The 16,258-nt window shown below is 34.8% G+C and overlaps 1 protein-coding gene across 6 annotated transcripts in view; it reads right to left on the bottom strand.

Annotated features, from left to right (window-relative positions):
• The window catches only part of RAB3GAP1 (RAB3 GTPase activating protein catalytic subunit 1), a 114,523-nt gene that overhangs the window by 10,613 nt on the left and 87,652 nt on the right, over positions 1-16,258 (bottom strand). For all 6 annotated transcript variants that reach the window (XM_057744498.1, XM_057744499.1, XM_057744500.1 and 3 more), the window contains 2 exons: positions 10,445-10,582; positions 6,788-7,015 (listed from right to left, as the gene is read on the bottom strand). In XM_057744498.1, the coding sequence (XP_057600481.1) occupies positions 6,788-7,015; positions 10,445-10,582 (366 nt within the window). The remainder of the gene's footprint in view (positions 1-6,787; positions 7,016-10,444; positions 10,583-16,258) is intronic.

Here is a 16,258-nt window from a genome sequence, read left to right as displayed (position 1 = left end):
CACTGCTTCTAGGCCCCTACAGAAGCGAGCTAGGAAATGTATGCTTGTATATATACACATGTACATACCCACATACCTATCCATATTTTAGAAACCTATGAGTCCATACCAATACCTCCAATTCCAATCACTGCCACTGGATCTTCTTTGCCTTCCTCAATCCCATGTTTGCATCTCACTTCCACAATGAGAATTCTGGCTTCCAACAATACCAAAGTACTCATTTGCTCAAACAATAATCCATCTACAAGTTTCAGAATTGCTTACCCGTATCACTACAAAAAACAAACCTAGAAAATAAGAGTTTAGAATTTGTTTGCAGTGGTCTCCCACTACCCACACCTGAGGGTATACAGTCAAACATATCTTTTGTCCAAAAATTACTTAAATTAGATTTTTCCTCCCACCCCATCGCCCTCTTTCAGTGTAGATATTATTCATTTGAATTACAACTAGTTTAATTTATCTCAGCTTGCTTTCAGTCAGGTTATTTCCCCTTTTTCTATTCTTCTTGATTTAACTTTTGAATGTAGACCATTACATTTTTCCAGAGTCAAATGTATACAGAAAGTGCACTCTTTTCTCCCATATTCCTTCCACTCTCTCTCTCCCTCCCCGCCCCCGCAACCATTCTGGGTAACTAATTTCAGTATTTTCTGGTTTATCCTCACTGAGTTTCTTTTTGTAAACATAAATAGATACATGTTTTCTTAACCACCACCACCCCTTTTTTTAAACACAAAATGAAGCATACTATATACTCTTTTATACTTTACTTTTCTCTCTCTACTGGTTTCTATCCGTTAATAAAGGTTTTTCTCCTTTTTTTTTTTTTAAACAGCTGCAGAGTACTCAGTTATGTAGATGAACCATAGTTTATTCCACAAAGCTCCTAAGTTTGGGCATGTAGTTTCCAGTATTTTGTAATTACAAGTAATGCAGCAATGAGTATTTATCAAGCTTCTGAATTTTTGCCAATCTGATGTGTGAGAAATGGTTACCTCAGTACAGTGTTAATTTGCATTTCTCTTATTATGAATGAAGTTGAACATCTTTTGAAATGTTTAAGGGTAATTATCCTTTTTTTGGTGAGCGTCTACTCATATCTCCTGACCATTTTTCTATAGTATTTTGGCCATTTATCTGCAATACAAATTCTCCCAGTTTACAAATATTTCTCAGTTTATCATTTGTCTTTTGAATTTTCTTTTTGTCATGCAATTTTTTTTTACACAAATTCTATCAATCATATTTTTAACTGCATCTGGGTTTTGACTCCTAATTAAAAAGCCTTTCTCTATACTGAGGTTATAGAGGAATTCACCCATGTCTTCTTCCAGTATTCCCATGGCTTCATCTTCAGTCCATTCTTGTGGATAGATCTAATTTATCTTTTTCCAAAAGGTTATTCTGTTATCTCAAGACCATTTATTAAAAAGGCCATCTATACCCCAGTGACTGAGATGCCATCTTCATCACGTACTAGATTTCCACATGTAGTTATGGACTGTCCATTCTGTTTCATTGAGCTATTTATGTGCCAATATCACATTACTTAAATAGTGAGGCTTGGGGTGGGGCGTGGGATGAACTGGGAGATGGGGATTGACACATATATACTAAATGTATAAAACAGATAACTAATGAGAACCTTCTGTATAGCACAGGGAACTCTACTTCACTGTACAGTAGAAACTAACACAACATTATAAAACAACGATACCCCAATTTAAAAAAAAGAAAAGAAAAAAAAGAATAAATAAATAGTGAGGCTTTGTATTGTATTGTGCTTTAAAATCTGGTTGGGTTAGTTGCCATCCTTTCCCTCCCTTCCCCTCATAGCTCATTCTTTTCAACCTATTCTTAGCTATTCCTGCATGTGCTTTTTAAACAATTCACCCATTTAAAGTACAATTCAATGGTTTTAGGTATATTTACAGAGTTATACAACCAAAAACCATAGTCAATTTTATAACATTTCCATCACCCCAAAAAGAAATCCATTAACAGTCTACTCTCCAAATCCCTGAGTCCTAACTTGCATTTTTATTTCTCTGTATGAACTTTAGTACTAACTTGTCTGGCTCCGTAATAAAGCCTTTTAGTGTTTTCATTGGTATTGCACTAAGTTTATAAATTAATTTAGGGAGAACTGACCTTAATGATATTGAGACTTCCTAACCAAGAACAAGGGATATCTTTCTATTTGTTCAACTGTGTTTTTCAGGGGTGTTTTGTTTTCTTTATTCAGATTTCAAAGATTTCTTGTTAAAGTTTATTCCCAAGTATTTTAATGGCTTTTTTTTTCTTCTTTTAGTGAAAAGATCATAACATTTACATCTTCAGAATGGCTATTATTGGTGTATATGAGTGCTACTAGTTGTGTATTAACTTTATATCCTGCTACCTTGCTGAATTCTTTTGCAATGATCCTTTAGATTTTTTCAGTATACTGTCATATAATCTGCAAACACAGTTTTCTTCTTTTTAGCTCCTATGCCTCTGCCTTATAATGATACAATTTTCTACTTAGATTTGTTAATCCAGTCAATTACATTGTCTAAACAGAGTTCCAAATAATCATCCTTACACTTGATCAACACGTGTTATTTTCTTAAAGTGGTAATAGTCTGTTCACTTAGGATTTTTGCATTCAATTTCTTGAGTACTACTGGTCTTTAACTCTTTTTATATGCTCTCTTTATCAGGTTTAGGTACACAGTTATAGTTACTTCATAAAAAGACTGGAAAATTTCCTTCAGTTACTATGCATTGAAACAATTTGTGCAGCAGTGGCACTATATGGTCTCTCAGAATTTCACTGTATTCCCCTGTGAAACCATCTAGGCCTGGTGCTTTTTTACAGAGTCATTCCTTGATAACTGTCTCTTTTTCTGCTTTGGAAACTGGTCTGTTTATATATACTTTGTCTTTACTGCAGTCAGTTTCGGTACACTGCATTTTCCTAAGAAACCATCCATTTCATCTTAGTTTTCAAATTTGCAATATATTTTAAAAAATACTTCCTCTGAATCAAGTTATTTGCCCTGTTCATTTATTTTGCATATGCATGCTTTTCCCTTTCTTTTGTGATTAAAGTAGCTAAAGGTTTATCTATTTTGTTTTTTAAACCAGATTTACTAATTTGATCTGTTTTTCTGTTCTCTACCTCATTATTATCAGCTTTTAATCTTTATTACTGCCTTTATTTTTTTCTGGTTTTACTTTGTTGTTCTTTTTCTAGATTTTTGAGCTAGGAATTTATTAATCCAATAATTTTCATTTTTTTGCTTTTTCTTGATGTAGGTGTTTAGGGCTACGGCTTTTCCTTTGGTCTCTTCTTAAATATACCCTGTAGGCTCTGGTATGTATTCATCATCATTATTTTTCAGGAATTCCGTAGTTTATATTTCACCTAAGCACTATTTAAATTTCCAGGTGGAAGGCCTGGGGTTTTAAAGTTTTAATTACTAGTTTATTGCAGAGATCAAAGTACTGGTTTTACTGCCACTATGAAACCCACCGATGTTTTCTTTGTGCCCTAATACACTATTGGTTTTTGTGAATGTTCCATGTGTACTTGAAAAGAAAGTACAGTTTCTATTATCAAGGTACAGAGTTTGAGATATATCTAAAGGATCAACCTTATTGATAATCTTGTTTACATCTTTTCTTAGTTTTGTTTACTTGACTGTCATGTATTGAGAGTGTGTTAAAAGTCCTCTATTATTAGTATGTTTTGAAATATTTCTTTTTTGCATCTCCCATGGTTTCTGTTTTATATAAATGGTTACTGTGTTATCTAGTGCATAAATATTAACAATGGTATATTCTCATTATGAAATATCACTTTTAGACTATAAAGCATCCTTGTGTATCTCATTTAACGCTTTTCTGCTTTAATTCTATTTTGTTTGGCATCAGGATTATAACCTCTACTTTCATTAATGTTTTCGTTTACCTGGTGAATCTCTCTCCATTGTTTATTTTGTAGCCTTTTTGAATCACAGAATGCCTTGTTTACAGCAGAGTTGGATTTTATATGACTGTCTTATATTGTAATTACTCTGTATGTGATATGATTTTTATTATATATGTTACCCTATTTGGTGTATTTCTCTGCTTTTGAATAATTTTCCTGTTGTACTTAGGAAGCTTTATATTTTTATTCTAGTAGATATCCTCCCATACCTTTTATGCTGCCCTTAATTCCCTTGTATCTTTAACTATTTTATAAACTGGCCTAATAATTTTAAATGGTAACTTTTGCTTACCAGTTATTATCTATGTAATAGTCAATGATTTCATTCTACTTTCCTCCTTCTCTCTTTTTCCATCCCAACGTTTTCTGCTGCATTCTCTCTACTTTGCTCTAATATACAATTTTTATATATTCTTCTTCTACCCATTACCCCATCTAGTTTTAGTCTTAGGTCTAAAATTAAATAAATGAAATGCTCACCATAAGCCCTTTTCCAAAGTTTCCCTAGTCATCTCTTGGTTGGGTAAGTTCATCCTCCTATACTATGTTGTTCAATAAGGCAGACACTAGCCATATGAAGCCATTTAAAAATCCAGTTCATATGTTACACTAGCCACATTTCAAGTGCTCATTAAAGCCACATATGGCCAGGGGCTACCATTTTGGCCAACATAGCTATAACCATTCTGAACACTGCAGAAAGTTCTACTGGACAGGGCAGTTGCAGTGGATTCCTCAGGAATGGCACATGTATACAGTTATATGTGCAAAAACTCAAAGAAAACATTTTATTTTTTATACCCTTGACTACTTGGACATCTTGGTGGAATGTAAAATCTTTGTATTTTTTGCTTATATTTCTTGAAAACTCTGCTCCACACTGCTGTGCTATTAAGAAATCTGACAACTGTCTAATTCTCTTTCCCTTGCAAATTATTTTCATGATTTTGCCTGCAGGGTCTGAGATTTTTTTTTTCCTTAATATTTAACGTCTAGTAGTATTACAGTGATATATATATATAATTTGGAGTTCACTACTCCTAGCCAATTTTCCTCTGCACCCAGTGAGCCCTTTCAATATGTAAATTTGGGTTTTCTTTCAATTCCAGAAAGTTTTCTTAGATTCCAGTTTTAGGTATTAGTTCTATTCTACTGTTTTGATTTTTCTGCTTCAAGGACTCTGATAAAATGAGTATTATTCCTACTTAGAAAAAGTAGGACTAATCTTTCATTTTTTATACTTTCTGCCCAATCCCTTTTACTCCTTTATCTCATTTTCTTTCTCTTGGCTATTTTACTGCTTTTCCTCAATGCCTTTTATTAAATTTAAATATGAACCTATTCTTCTGTGGGTGCCATGTAATATAGTCTTTATTTTTGATATGGTTGTCTTTTTCTTCTACTTCTATCCTGAGTTAAATAAGCAGCAGTTTCATTTCTTTGTGGGGCTTCTGGATTCATTTGTACTCTTATTTTTAGTATTTCTGATTAAACATGATTTTTCATATCCCCCATGTATGTTTGAGAATATCTGAGTTGGTCTGGAATGTCATGTTACAATTTTCTTCTGCTTTGTGGTCAATTTTCTGGGAAATGTTTTTATTAGCTGAAATGATCCAATTTGCGCTTTCTGTTTTATCATAGTAGTTTTATATAGATGTGGTCTGCTCTTACTATTACTGGTCACATCACAGTTTGAAAGTGCCTTCCTCTGCACAATTCCTTTAATGGATAGCGGGAGATGGGGGAGGTTGATATGTCTTATTTCTCTTTCATTACTACAGAATCGTTAATTTTCCCCATTTCCTTCTTTCCCATCATTACTTTATCTCTAAGGGGTATGTCATTGCTACTCACCTACCTGGTTCTTCCTAAGGCAGAGTTTCTTTTAGTGTCCACTTCTGGTCCTGCTTACTTTCAAGCCACTTCCCTGTAGCCAATGCTAACTCTCAAGCCTGTGTTGAGTATTTTGGCACCTGGTGTTAGGAACAGTCTTTCTGGGGTGACTACGCTGCATCTAAGTCTTCCGTATCCCTCAGCTCTTCTTCTTAAGACTCCCTGTCCAGTTGGTGGCATAGTGGTTAGCATAGCTACTTTCCAAGACTCCCTGTCCATATGCTCTGTACCCACAGGTTTAAAACAGTGGGAACTTCCCTGGAATCTGGCTTATTTCTCTACTTACTGAGTTAATTCAAAGACCACTGTAATCTCTAACTTGTAGTAACGCTGACGGCATGGATTTTTGTACTCTACTTAATTTCATGGGATTTTGGGTGAGGTGGGTTGGTGGAAGGGTATATGGGACAACTTGATATCAGGCAGCTGTCAATATTCTCCAGAACTCCAAATTATTTTTAATAATTGCAAAGTAGCCTACTAAATGATTATATCATAATTTATTAAACAAAGCCTTATTTTTGGAAACTTTGGTTGTATCTATTTTTTCACTACAAAACATTTTGAACATCATTCTTACACACTGATCTTCATGTATTTTTCATTATTCCCTCAGTACATTATTTTGGTAGTAGAACTGCTAGGTCAAAGGACATGATCATTTTTAAGGCTTTTGACATATGCTGTGAGATGGTCCAATGGTAAACATTAGATGTAAAATATGCATGTTTTATTCTCTGGCCTATTTGTAACCAGTTCTAAAATCTTAAATGTGAATATTAGATATGTAAAAGGCTCATTACATTTCAATGCTTTGCTTCTCAAGTATGTCCAAAGCTCTCATATCTATCATAGCTTTTAAAATACTAGAACAATAATTAGCAGTCTAGATACCCAAACCTCAGTTACCTTTTCTGCTTCCCGTGTATCATCAAAGAGTCTCCTTTGCCTTCTAGCGGGAATTGGCTTAGCTGTTTCCCAGGCTTCTACCCACATATTGCTTGGAATCTTCATTCGGGCACTCAGTTCTCCTTTCAGAACCATATTGCCCTTTTCATCAATCACTTCCTCTTCAATATAATCCCGGGGTGAGTACCACCTCACAAAATCTTCCAGAAAACAACCTGGATTAGCTGCCTAAAGTAGACAAAAAATTAAGCAGGATCAAATAAAAATCAACAGTTACAGATAAACCTGTTTTCAAAAATCATACTTTCACTTTCACAAAAAAACTATCTAATCTTTACAAAATCTAGTATGTGACTTGAGTTAGGGTGTCACCTTTAAATCAGGTCAGATGCTAAAGAACCAAAAAAACTTTACTTTTGCTGTCTCCATTTTAGAGAAAAAGAGAACATTTTCATTTAATTTGGAAATAAAAATTTGATGTAAACTGTAAATAAATCTCAGACTATAAGCTATGTAAGTTAGTTTAAAGTTATAGTATAATAACTACTCAAAACTTAGAAAAGTATCAATAAGCTCAAGTAAAGTAAAGTAAATAATACATAACATGATCAGAATAATAAGCCAATGATGGAAAAGTTCTGCTCTTTTTTCCCTCAATAAGTCAATACTGGTACTGCAATAAATATCAGCTAACCTCAAAAATGTTCTATTCAGCCATCAAATTCTTGTGCTTTATGTAACAAATTACCATCACATAAACTGCTTTGGTGCTATTAAGGAACCAGAATTCAAATTATTGTTCTTCAGGCTTCTGAAACTAAAATGAAGTTTTATTTAGTGCATAATTCTATAGAATTAATGATACATGCCAAAATCCTTTAAGTAATTCTACACTCAAGCCTGAAAAAAAGGGAGGCTTCACAGTGTTAGTGGTAGGCATGGGGGTCTTTTTCCAAGTGCCTATAATGTATTAGTAGAGTACTGAGGAGGGACATATATATCATCCCCTTAATCCTCAAAGGATATGTGTACACACACTAAACATATACCTTCATGGTTATAATTCTCTACCACAACATATTCATCCTGCTATGAGTACTATATTTAATTGCCCAAAATAGTAAGTGATGTAAGCATTTACTAAAAAGTGCTAAGCAGAAGGTCATTTTCTTTCTTTTTAAGTTAAACTAACCTCAGACCAAAATGAAAACCAACAAGATGAGAAATGGTCTTAAATTTGAAGAGCAAAACTGCCAACTTTTCTTTATTGAGCTTACTGGCTACCAGTACAATCATCCCCACCAATTTAGGAAATCCCCAAAGGGGTGAGGAAACAGAGGCGGGTTCTTAACTGATTGATAGTCAACTGCATAAACTTCTAAGGGCTATGGCATCATGGCAACAAAAAACTGCTGTGAACTGCATGATTCAGGATTCATGTACAAAGATTGGATATTAACTAGGCAACACCACACCCACATGCAAACATGCCAGGAAACTAGAGAGATAGGCCTTGAGCGAAGAGAGTGAAACTGAAAAAGAAAATAATACTGAACTCTTATACTACAGAATGTGTTAAAGAAAGACATTTCACACCAGAATTGTTCCTTCTGGTCGTTCTTATTATACCAGGTAGAACACAGCGCTACCCGAAGAGGCTCAAGACTCACTTCAGCTACAGCTTATCTTCTTTCTGCCCTTACAGGTATATATTCCAAGGGCATGCTCAAGAACAGGCCCTGTCCTCCTGGAATTGTGCGATGTAGGTACCTCAGGTACATGTCAGCATTTATCCAAAGCTCTGGGGACGCTCTTATGGCCCCTGGAATACCAAGTCATGCCAATACAAAAAGGAAAAGGCAACCATACCTATTTTATTTAAATATTTATTTTAATTTTTAACATTTTTTGGCTGCACTACGCGGCTTATAAGACCTTAGTTCTCTGACCAAGGACTAAACCCAGGCTTTGGCAGTGAAAGCGCCAACTCCTAACCACTGGACCGCCAGGGAATTCCCCATACCTATCTTAGGGTGACTGCATATTTCCTTAAATATTCTATTATCTGATTCTCACAGAGGCAGATGTGTAAGTTGATTATTTGACATACAATCTATTTTCTGGTTAAAACAATGTTATTGTAAGAGATTTGTACATTACCCAGGTTAGCCCAAAGAGTCCAATGAACCACAGTTTTGCTGAAGCACAGTGTTAAAGGAATTATATAGCATCTTACCATGAGGGGCAAATACATTTCTATGGGAAAAAGCTTTTACAGTTCCCATTTGGAATTTCCTCCTTGTACATGCTTCTACAAGGACACTGTAGCAGGACAGGGACAGATGAACATGAGGGTAGTTAAAGGTCAGGTAAAAAAATAGCTGCTATAGAGGCTGGTGCTTCCAACTGTGCATAAACGCCCTAAGCCAATTCCCTCCTCTACCTTTCTGACTTAACACCCACCCCGAGAGCCACCTGGCTTCTCTTTACGCACTGTACCAACTACTTGTTTTAAAACAACACATCCCTTTTTCTTGTCTCAAAGCAGAATAGAACTCAAAGATTTTCTGTATCTTTCTAAACTCTAAGGGAAACATGCAGCTCTTGAGAAGTTTACTGAAGTTCTTCTTTTAGGAAAGATGGGGGAAACAAGCAGGGAATAAAAAGGCTCCGTTTCATTGTCACTTAACTCTGCTAGCAGGGAAGATGAAAATGGCACAGGTTTTCATGGGGTGTTGTTTACGCTGAAATATCAAACTCAGGCTGGCCTACACAGCACAAAACCAGGAGTGAACAGGGGCTATGGAGGCCATCACAGGTAGCAGTAGGTTAAGGTGGAAAGTCTGGGCGTGGGAGACAGTTCAGAGTATCAGTAGTAGGAAATGGACGCCCTGTGGCCCACTGAGCTACCTTTTTTTTTTTTTTAATGTTCATGGACTTGCCTCTGCTTTCAAGAATAAGTAATTCAAAAAGACTTTCCTCGGCCCTGGGTTTTTAAACTAATACGCTAAGTGTCACCATTCTCTGAATCCTTTGTGTTCTAGATACAGGCCTATATCTAAACCTAAAATATTCTCAGGTAGCAAATGCCTACTCGCCCTAAACTGTGACTCTTCTGAGAAACTTTCCATGATCCCTACTCAGTAGAGTCAGTCACCTTTTTGACCTTGCTTTCCTAAAAAAATTCATCATATAATAATTATTTACATACCACCCCCCATAATCTCAATAGACTGTAATTGAGGATAAACACTGAACTTCTTAATTACCTAATCACAGTGCCAGTCACGAAGTAGGCAATCAAAGGTTTGTTGAATGAAGCAGCATATGTTAAATCCTAAGGGTTTCTAAAAGCCTTGCATTAAATTGACTGAACACACTCAAAGGAAGAAAACATCCCAATACACATATAGAAATGATTCAGTTCTCAACTTTCAATTATTATTCAAAGATTGTTCTTTTCTTTTTTAAACTCAAGAAGTAAGTTTGACTGTGACCTTTAGGAGATGGAGGTAGGGTGTTTTAACTACTAATGAAATCAAAACATTGAATTAAAAAAAGACATTCAGGCCTTCACATCACTTTATTGAGTGACTTTCACAGCTTCATCCCAGAATAGCTCAAAATAGACTCCCGAGCTCTGACAGTGTGACCCACCTTAAAAGACTCCATATCAGAGAGCAGACAGGCACTCTGCATGCGTGCGCGGAGGTGAGCCCCCTCTGCCGATGTACCCAATTTAGCTAGAACCTCCGACTGCTCTTCTAGCAGATCTTCTGTCATAGGTGCTGGTTCCTGCAAAGCACAAAAGGACAAAGCTCATGAATAGCTTTTTTTTTAGAGAAAGCAGAACTATAAAAATAGAACAAAGACAACAATTATTTCAGCTCTAGCAGTCACAAGATAGTTATTTAAAAGAATTCAGAGAAATTCACAAGTTTTTTGGGACCTACATAAAAAAATAACAAATTAATAAAAAATAAATATGACTTTCAGTGCTCCCCCCTTCCCCAGCCAACAGATAAGATTATGTTTCCTCCTGACAATATCTAAGAGAGGAATTGGATGCAGTGAACATTTTCCTGCCTATTAATGATAAAGAAATGAAGTCCTAAGATATTTTTATGAATGTCATTACTAGTTGCAACACGGTTTTTATTATAACTAGTAAGAGAAGCAAACTGATATATATGAAAATAAAAATAAAGGTAAATGAATTGAACCCCAACCAAAAGTTCCCAAATAACTATGTTTTATGTTGGAGGAGTTGCTTTGAGTTACGGTTCCAAATAGATTCAAATTACCAATTCCCACAAGAAGCTGTTTGTTTTTTATGTTGGGAATCAGAGACATTATATATTTTAATGGTAACTCCAAATAAAACAGCAGCTAAGGCAAATCTAAAGGAAAATACAACTGTAGAATCATTAAGGAAGTGACAGAAAACATTTCAAAACTGTTCAAAGGGGCTTAGGAAAGTTCTCTGAGAATTGATTCCATTAGATTTTATATTTGATATACGAAGAATTCAACAATCCAGAGCCTAGCCAAACAAATCTTGCCTGCTTTGTTGTTAAAGCCAGAAAAACATGAATTCTTTTATTCCTAGGTAATAGGATAAAACCTAACAAGTAAGTGTCTTGTCAACAGATTCATTCCAGATTTCAGGAGTTTACTGTAAGGCAAGTTTTCTTAGCCTCAGTACTACTGACATTTTAAACTGGGTAATTCTCTGTTGTGGGGCCTGTTCTGCACATTGTAGGATATTTAGTAGCATATCTCTGGCCGCTGCCTATTATAGTAATACCACTCCACCTCATGACAATCAAAAACGTTTCCAGACCTTGCCAAATACCCCTGGAAAGCAAAACACACTCCCCAGTTGAGAGCCACAGCCATAGAGATAAATAATTTTCACAGATATATGTCAGGAATAAAGTAGAAGCGTGGTAAAAGTGTGGTATTCAAAACACAGCAACAAACAGAAGAAAGTACCTTTTTTCTTACATCATTCTCATTGTTGAAACAAACCTACAGGGGCACTTTCAAACACTGCCGGAGAGAATATAAATCTTCCAGGACAACAATCTGGCAATCAATACATGATAAGTATTTATGATCATGCCCTCTGACCTAGTAACTCCACTAGAGTTAGAAATATCACTGTAGCATTACTTATAATAGTGTAAAAATTAGAAAGAATCTGAATGTACAACAACAGGGAAATGGTTTGATATAAGAGAAAACAGGAAGGAACTACTTTAGTGATTATCTCTGGATTATGGAATTATGAGTTTTTGTTTTGTTTTCTCTACAATGAACATGTGTCATTTTTAAAGTCTCACACTGATACCTGGGGATGAATAGTAATTGGTAAGGCAGTATGACAGAATGGTTCAGACCTGAGCTCTGGAAACAACATGCCTGTGTTTGAATTGCAGCTCTATAACCTTGGGCAATTATTCCAGCTTTATGTGACTCACTGTTGTGAAGAACAGATCCTGGCTCAAGCTCAATAAATGCTTGCAATTAGAAACAAAATACTTAGGTTGTACTATAAGTTCTTTACTCGATTTTCCCTATGATTTCAAAATTCCTCAGATTCAAAAATTACATGAATCTCCAATGAAGCAGCATATTCAAAGGAAGAAGGACTCACTATTTCCATTAAGAGGTCCTTTGGCCTCCTCCTGAGGGAAGGGAGGAGATACTGAAAGGATACTGACTACCCCTCCCACCTGGGAACTCAGGCCAACTGAAAGTGAAAAACATGATCAAGAGGACTACAAGCAGCAAAGTAGCACGAGGACCACACATTCTTTCTTTTTTTTTTGTATTGTATTTTTAAGAACTTTTATTGAGATACAGTTAACATACAATACACTGCATATATTTAGAGTGTACAATTTGGTATCCCAATCTCCCAATTCATTCCCCCCAACCCTCCCCGCTTTCCCCACTGAGGACCACACATTCTTATATGTATCACTTCTGAATGTGCCCAAAGCTTTCTCGTATATGTGACCTCATCGCTGATCACTGAGAAGTGATCAGGGCATTTTTACATGTGGTGAAACTGAGTGCAGACATAAAGTGTCTTGCCCAATATCATCAAAGTGGCAAACTCTCAACTGGCAAACTGGAAAGAAAATCTAAGATATCTATCTGATGCTGACTTTGAAAACTATTGTTTGGTTCTAATCCACTACCTAAGAACTCCTGCTTTAACAGATTCCCCACAAATATCTCTTCTAACCCTGGCTCTAAAATGCAGAATAAAAATTTTAAGCTTTTCTCAGCCAAAAATTTTAGGTTGACCTAAGTCTACATGAAAGGAATCAGGGAGTGTGTTTAAATTCTTATGAAGCGGGGACGTATATAAAGTTTTAATTTTTTGGTGACCTGGCAACTGATTAACAGCACATTTTAAGCTAACTTCTAAAGTTTGAAATTATAATGGTTTCAACTTGCATCATTTTGAATTCCAAACGTTTTCTATAAGTACATATACAATGGTTATAATTTAAATAAGAATAACTTTAAAGAAAGTAAAACAAACTAAAAATTTGCCCCAATTTACCTAAAGATAAAAATTAATTTCTAAATACGTGATGCATGTTGCAAGAAAAATAAGTTTCAGTTATTCTAGATTTAGATTACAAATGTGAATGTGGAAACTAAAGCATCTGAAATAAATGAGGAGGACATGGCATTTTGAACAAAAATAAAGCTTGAGGTTCCAGAACAACTTTGACTCTTCACTAACCAAATCAAACTAAGACAACATATATGCAACAAGTTCATTAAAAATAGGGAGTACTGTTCATTAAAATTTGGAAACAGGGCTTTCCAGGTGGCCCAGTGGTTAAGAATCTGCCTGCCAATACAGGGGACACGGGTTCGATCCCTGGTCCAAGAAGATCCCACATGCCACGGAGCAAACTGAGCCCATGCGCCACAACTACTGAGCCTGCGCTCTAGAGCCTGCAAGCCACAACTATTGAGCCCATGTGCCACAACTACTGAAGCCTGTGTGCCGCAACAAGAGAAGCCACCATAATGAGAAGCCTGTGCACCACAAAGAAAAGTAGCCCCTGCTCTCTGTAACTAGAGAAAGCCTGTGCGCAGCAACAAAGACCCAATGCAGCAAATAAAATAATAAAATATAAAAAAACAAAACAAACAAAAAACTTGGAAACAGAAAGCATATAAAAAATTAACCTTTGTTGAACACTTACATGCTAATACTTTTTTTTTTTTAATATAAGTTTTATTTATTTATTTATTTATTGGCTGTGTTGGGTCTTTGTTGCTGTGCGCGGGCTCTCTCTAGTTGCCGCAAGCAGCGGCTGCTCTTTTTTTTTTTTTTTTTTGCTAATACTTTTAAATATGATATGTAACTTAACCCTGAGCAACCCAGAGTAATACAAACTATTATTGGCTTTTAAAGTATTTAATATTTGCCTATTAAATAAATAGGCAGGGTTTTCAAATTGAAGACACATTAGAACAAGATGGAAATACTTTCATTTTTTTCTTATTGTCAATCACTGATCATATGACAACTTTTTAAACAGTTTTTTTGAAGTATAATCAACGCATGATAATGTAAAGGGTACATATGTTAAGTATACACCCATGAAACAGTCACCACAATCAAAATAATGAACATATCCATCACTCCCCAAAGCTTCCTTATGCCTCTTTTTTTGGAATGTCTATCAAGAAGTGAATAGATAAGTGAACTATGCTATATCCATGCTATGGAACTCTACTAAACAATAAAAATGAATGAATCATTGATACACACGACAACATATATGAATCTCAAAATAATTATGCTAAAAGAATTCCCACACATACAAAAATGTACTGTAATTACATAAAATTTATATAAAATTCTAGAAAATGCAAACTAACGTATTTTTTAAGAGAAAAAAACAAGGCTCAGAAAGGAAACATAACTTGTACTAGTTATAGTCGTAATAATAAGTGGTGGTACCAGGCTATAATTAGTTCTGCTAGATTCCAAAATGCCAGTCTATGACACAAGACCTCAACACCAACCGCATGCACCCCAACCAAATTAGAAAAAATATACCCTTGGTTTCTAGCATTAGAATATTCTGTCCTAATTCTAGAAGTTAGTGATGAAATACCTAAAATATAAATTACTTTTAAAAGAATATAAAGAAGAAAAAGATAAGGCCTGTCAAACAAACAAATAAAAAAAAACCAACGTCATAAATGATAGCCACCTGGCAAAGAAATAATATAAGCATGGAAGTAACGTTAACAGAATCCATGTTTAAAATTATCAAGCAAACATCCCAACATTCCATTGCATGATTATGACAACTGATCAACCCATTTCAGAATATGAAAATTAGTTACAAAAACTTTTAAATCATTGCATCCTGAGAAGCAATACTAGCCTTTTATGTCTTATATAAGAAAAAGTTCTCAGAAGAATAATAGCTAAAGATTGAGTGCTTATTCTGGACTAGATACAGTATCATTCACTTATATACTATTTCATTTAAATTTCACAATTATCTTATTATTACTTCAATATGCAGGACAAAGCATTTGATAAAATACAACACCTGTTCATGATAAAAACTCTCAAACTAGGAATAGGAGAGAATTTCCTTCATATGATACACTCAAACATTTTCACATACTTTCCTTCAGAGACTGGGAACAAGAGGAGGATGTCCACTATTCAACACTGTACCTGAGGTCCTAGCCAGTGCAATAAGACATGAAAAAGAATTAAAAAGTGTTCAGTTCAGAAAATTGTAATTCAAATTGTCTATATTAACAGATAACATGACTGTGTATATAAAAAACTGCAAATAATCTACCAACTACCAGAAATAATAAGTGAGTGTAATAAGATGGCTAGATTCAAGTCAATATACAATAATCAACTATTTCTACATATCAGGGAGCAAATTAAAAAATGAAATTTTAAAATACCATTTACAGTATTTGGAAATTACAAATACTTAGATATAAATCTAATAAAACATATACAAAACTTCTGCATTAAAAACTAAAAAACACTAATAAGAGAAAGTAAAAGAAACTAAATAAAATGAAAGACATTTCATGGTCATGAGACTCAATACTGTTAAATGTCAATTCTCTCCAATTCAATGCAATGCTAATTCTAAATCTAATTTGATACAATATGAATTAAAATCCCAGCAGGTTTATTTTGTATGTGGATGCTGACAGTTTTCAAATTTACACAAAAATGAAAAGAACAGCCAAGATAATCTTAAAGAAAAAAGAAGATTTATACTACAAGATAGATTTTTATAAAGCTATAGTAATAAGGACAGTACGTTACTGGCACAAGGATAAACAAAGAGAATAATGGAACAGAAAAATTGGCCAGAAATAGACCAACACTCATACAATAAAGACAATATTGCCATTCCGTGGGGAAATGCAGGTCTTTTG

Source organism: Hippopotamus amphibius, chromosome 8 (genome assembly GCF_030028045.1).
Source record: "Hippopotamus amphibius kiboko isolate mHipAmp2 chromosome 8, mHipAmp2.hap2, whole genome shotgun sequence".
In the NCBI taxonomy this organism is placed as follows: Eukaryota; Metazoa; Chordata; class Mammalia; order Artiodactyla; family Hippopotamidae; genus Hippopotamus; species Hippopotamus amphibius.
This window is presented reverse-complemented; position numbering and strand designations above follow the sequence as displayed.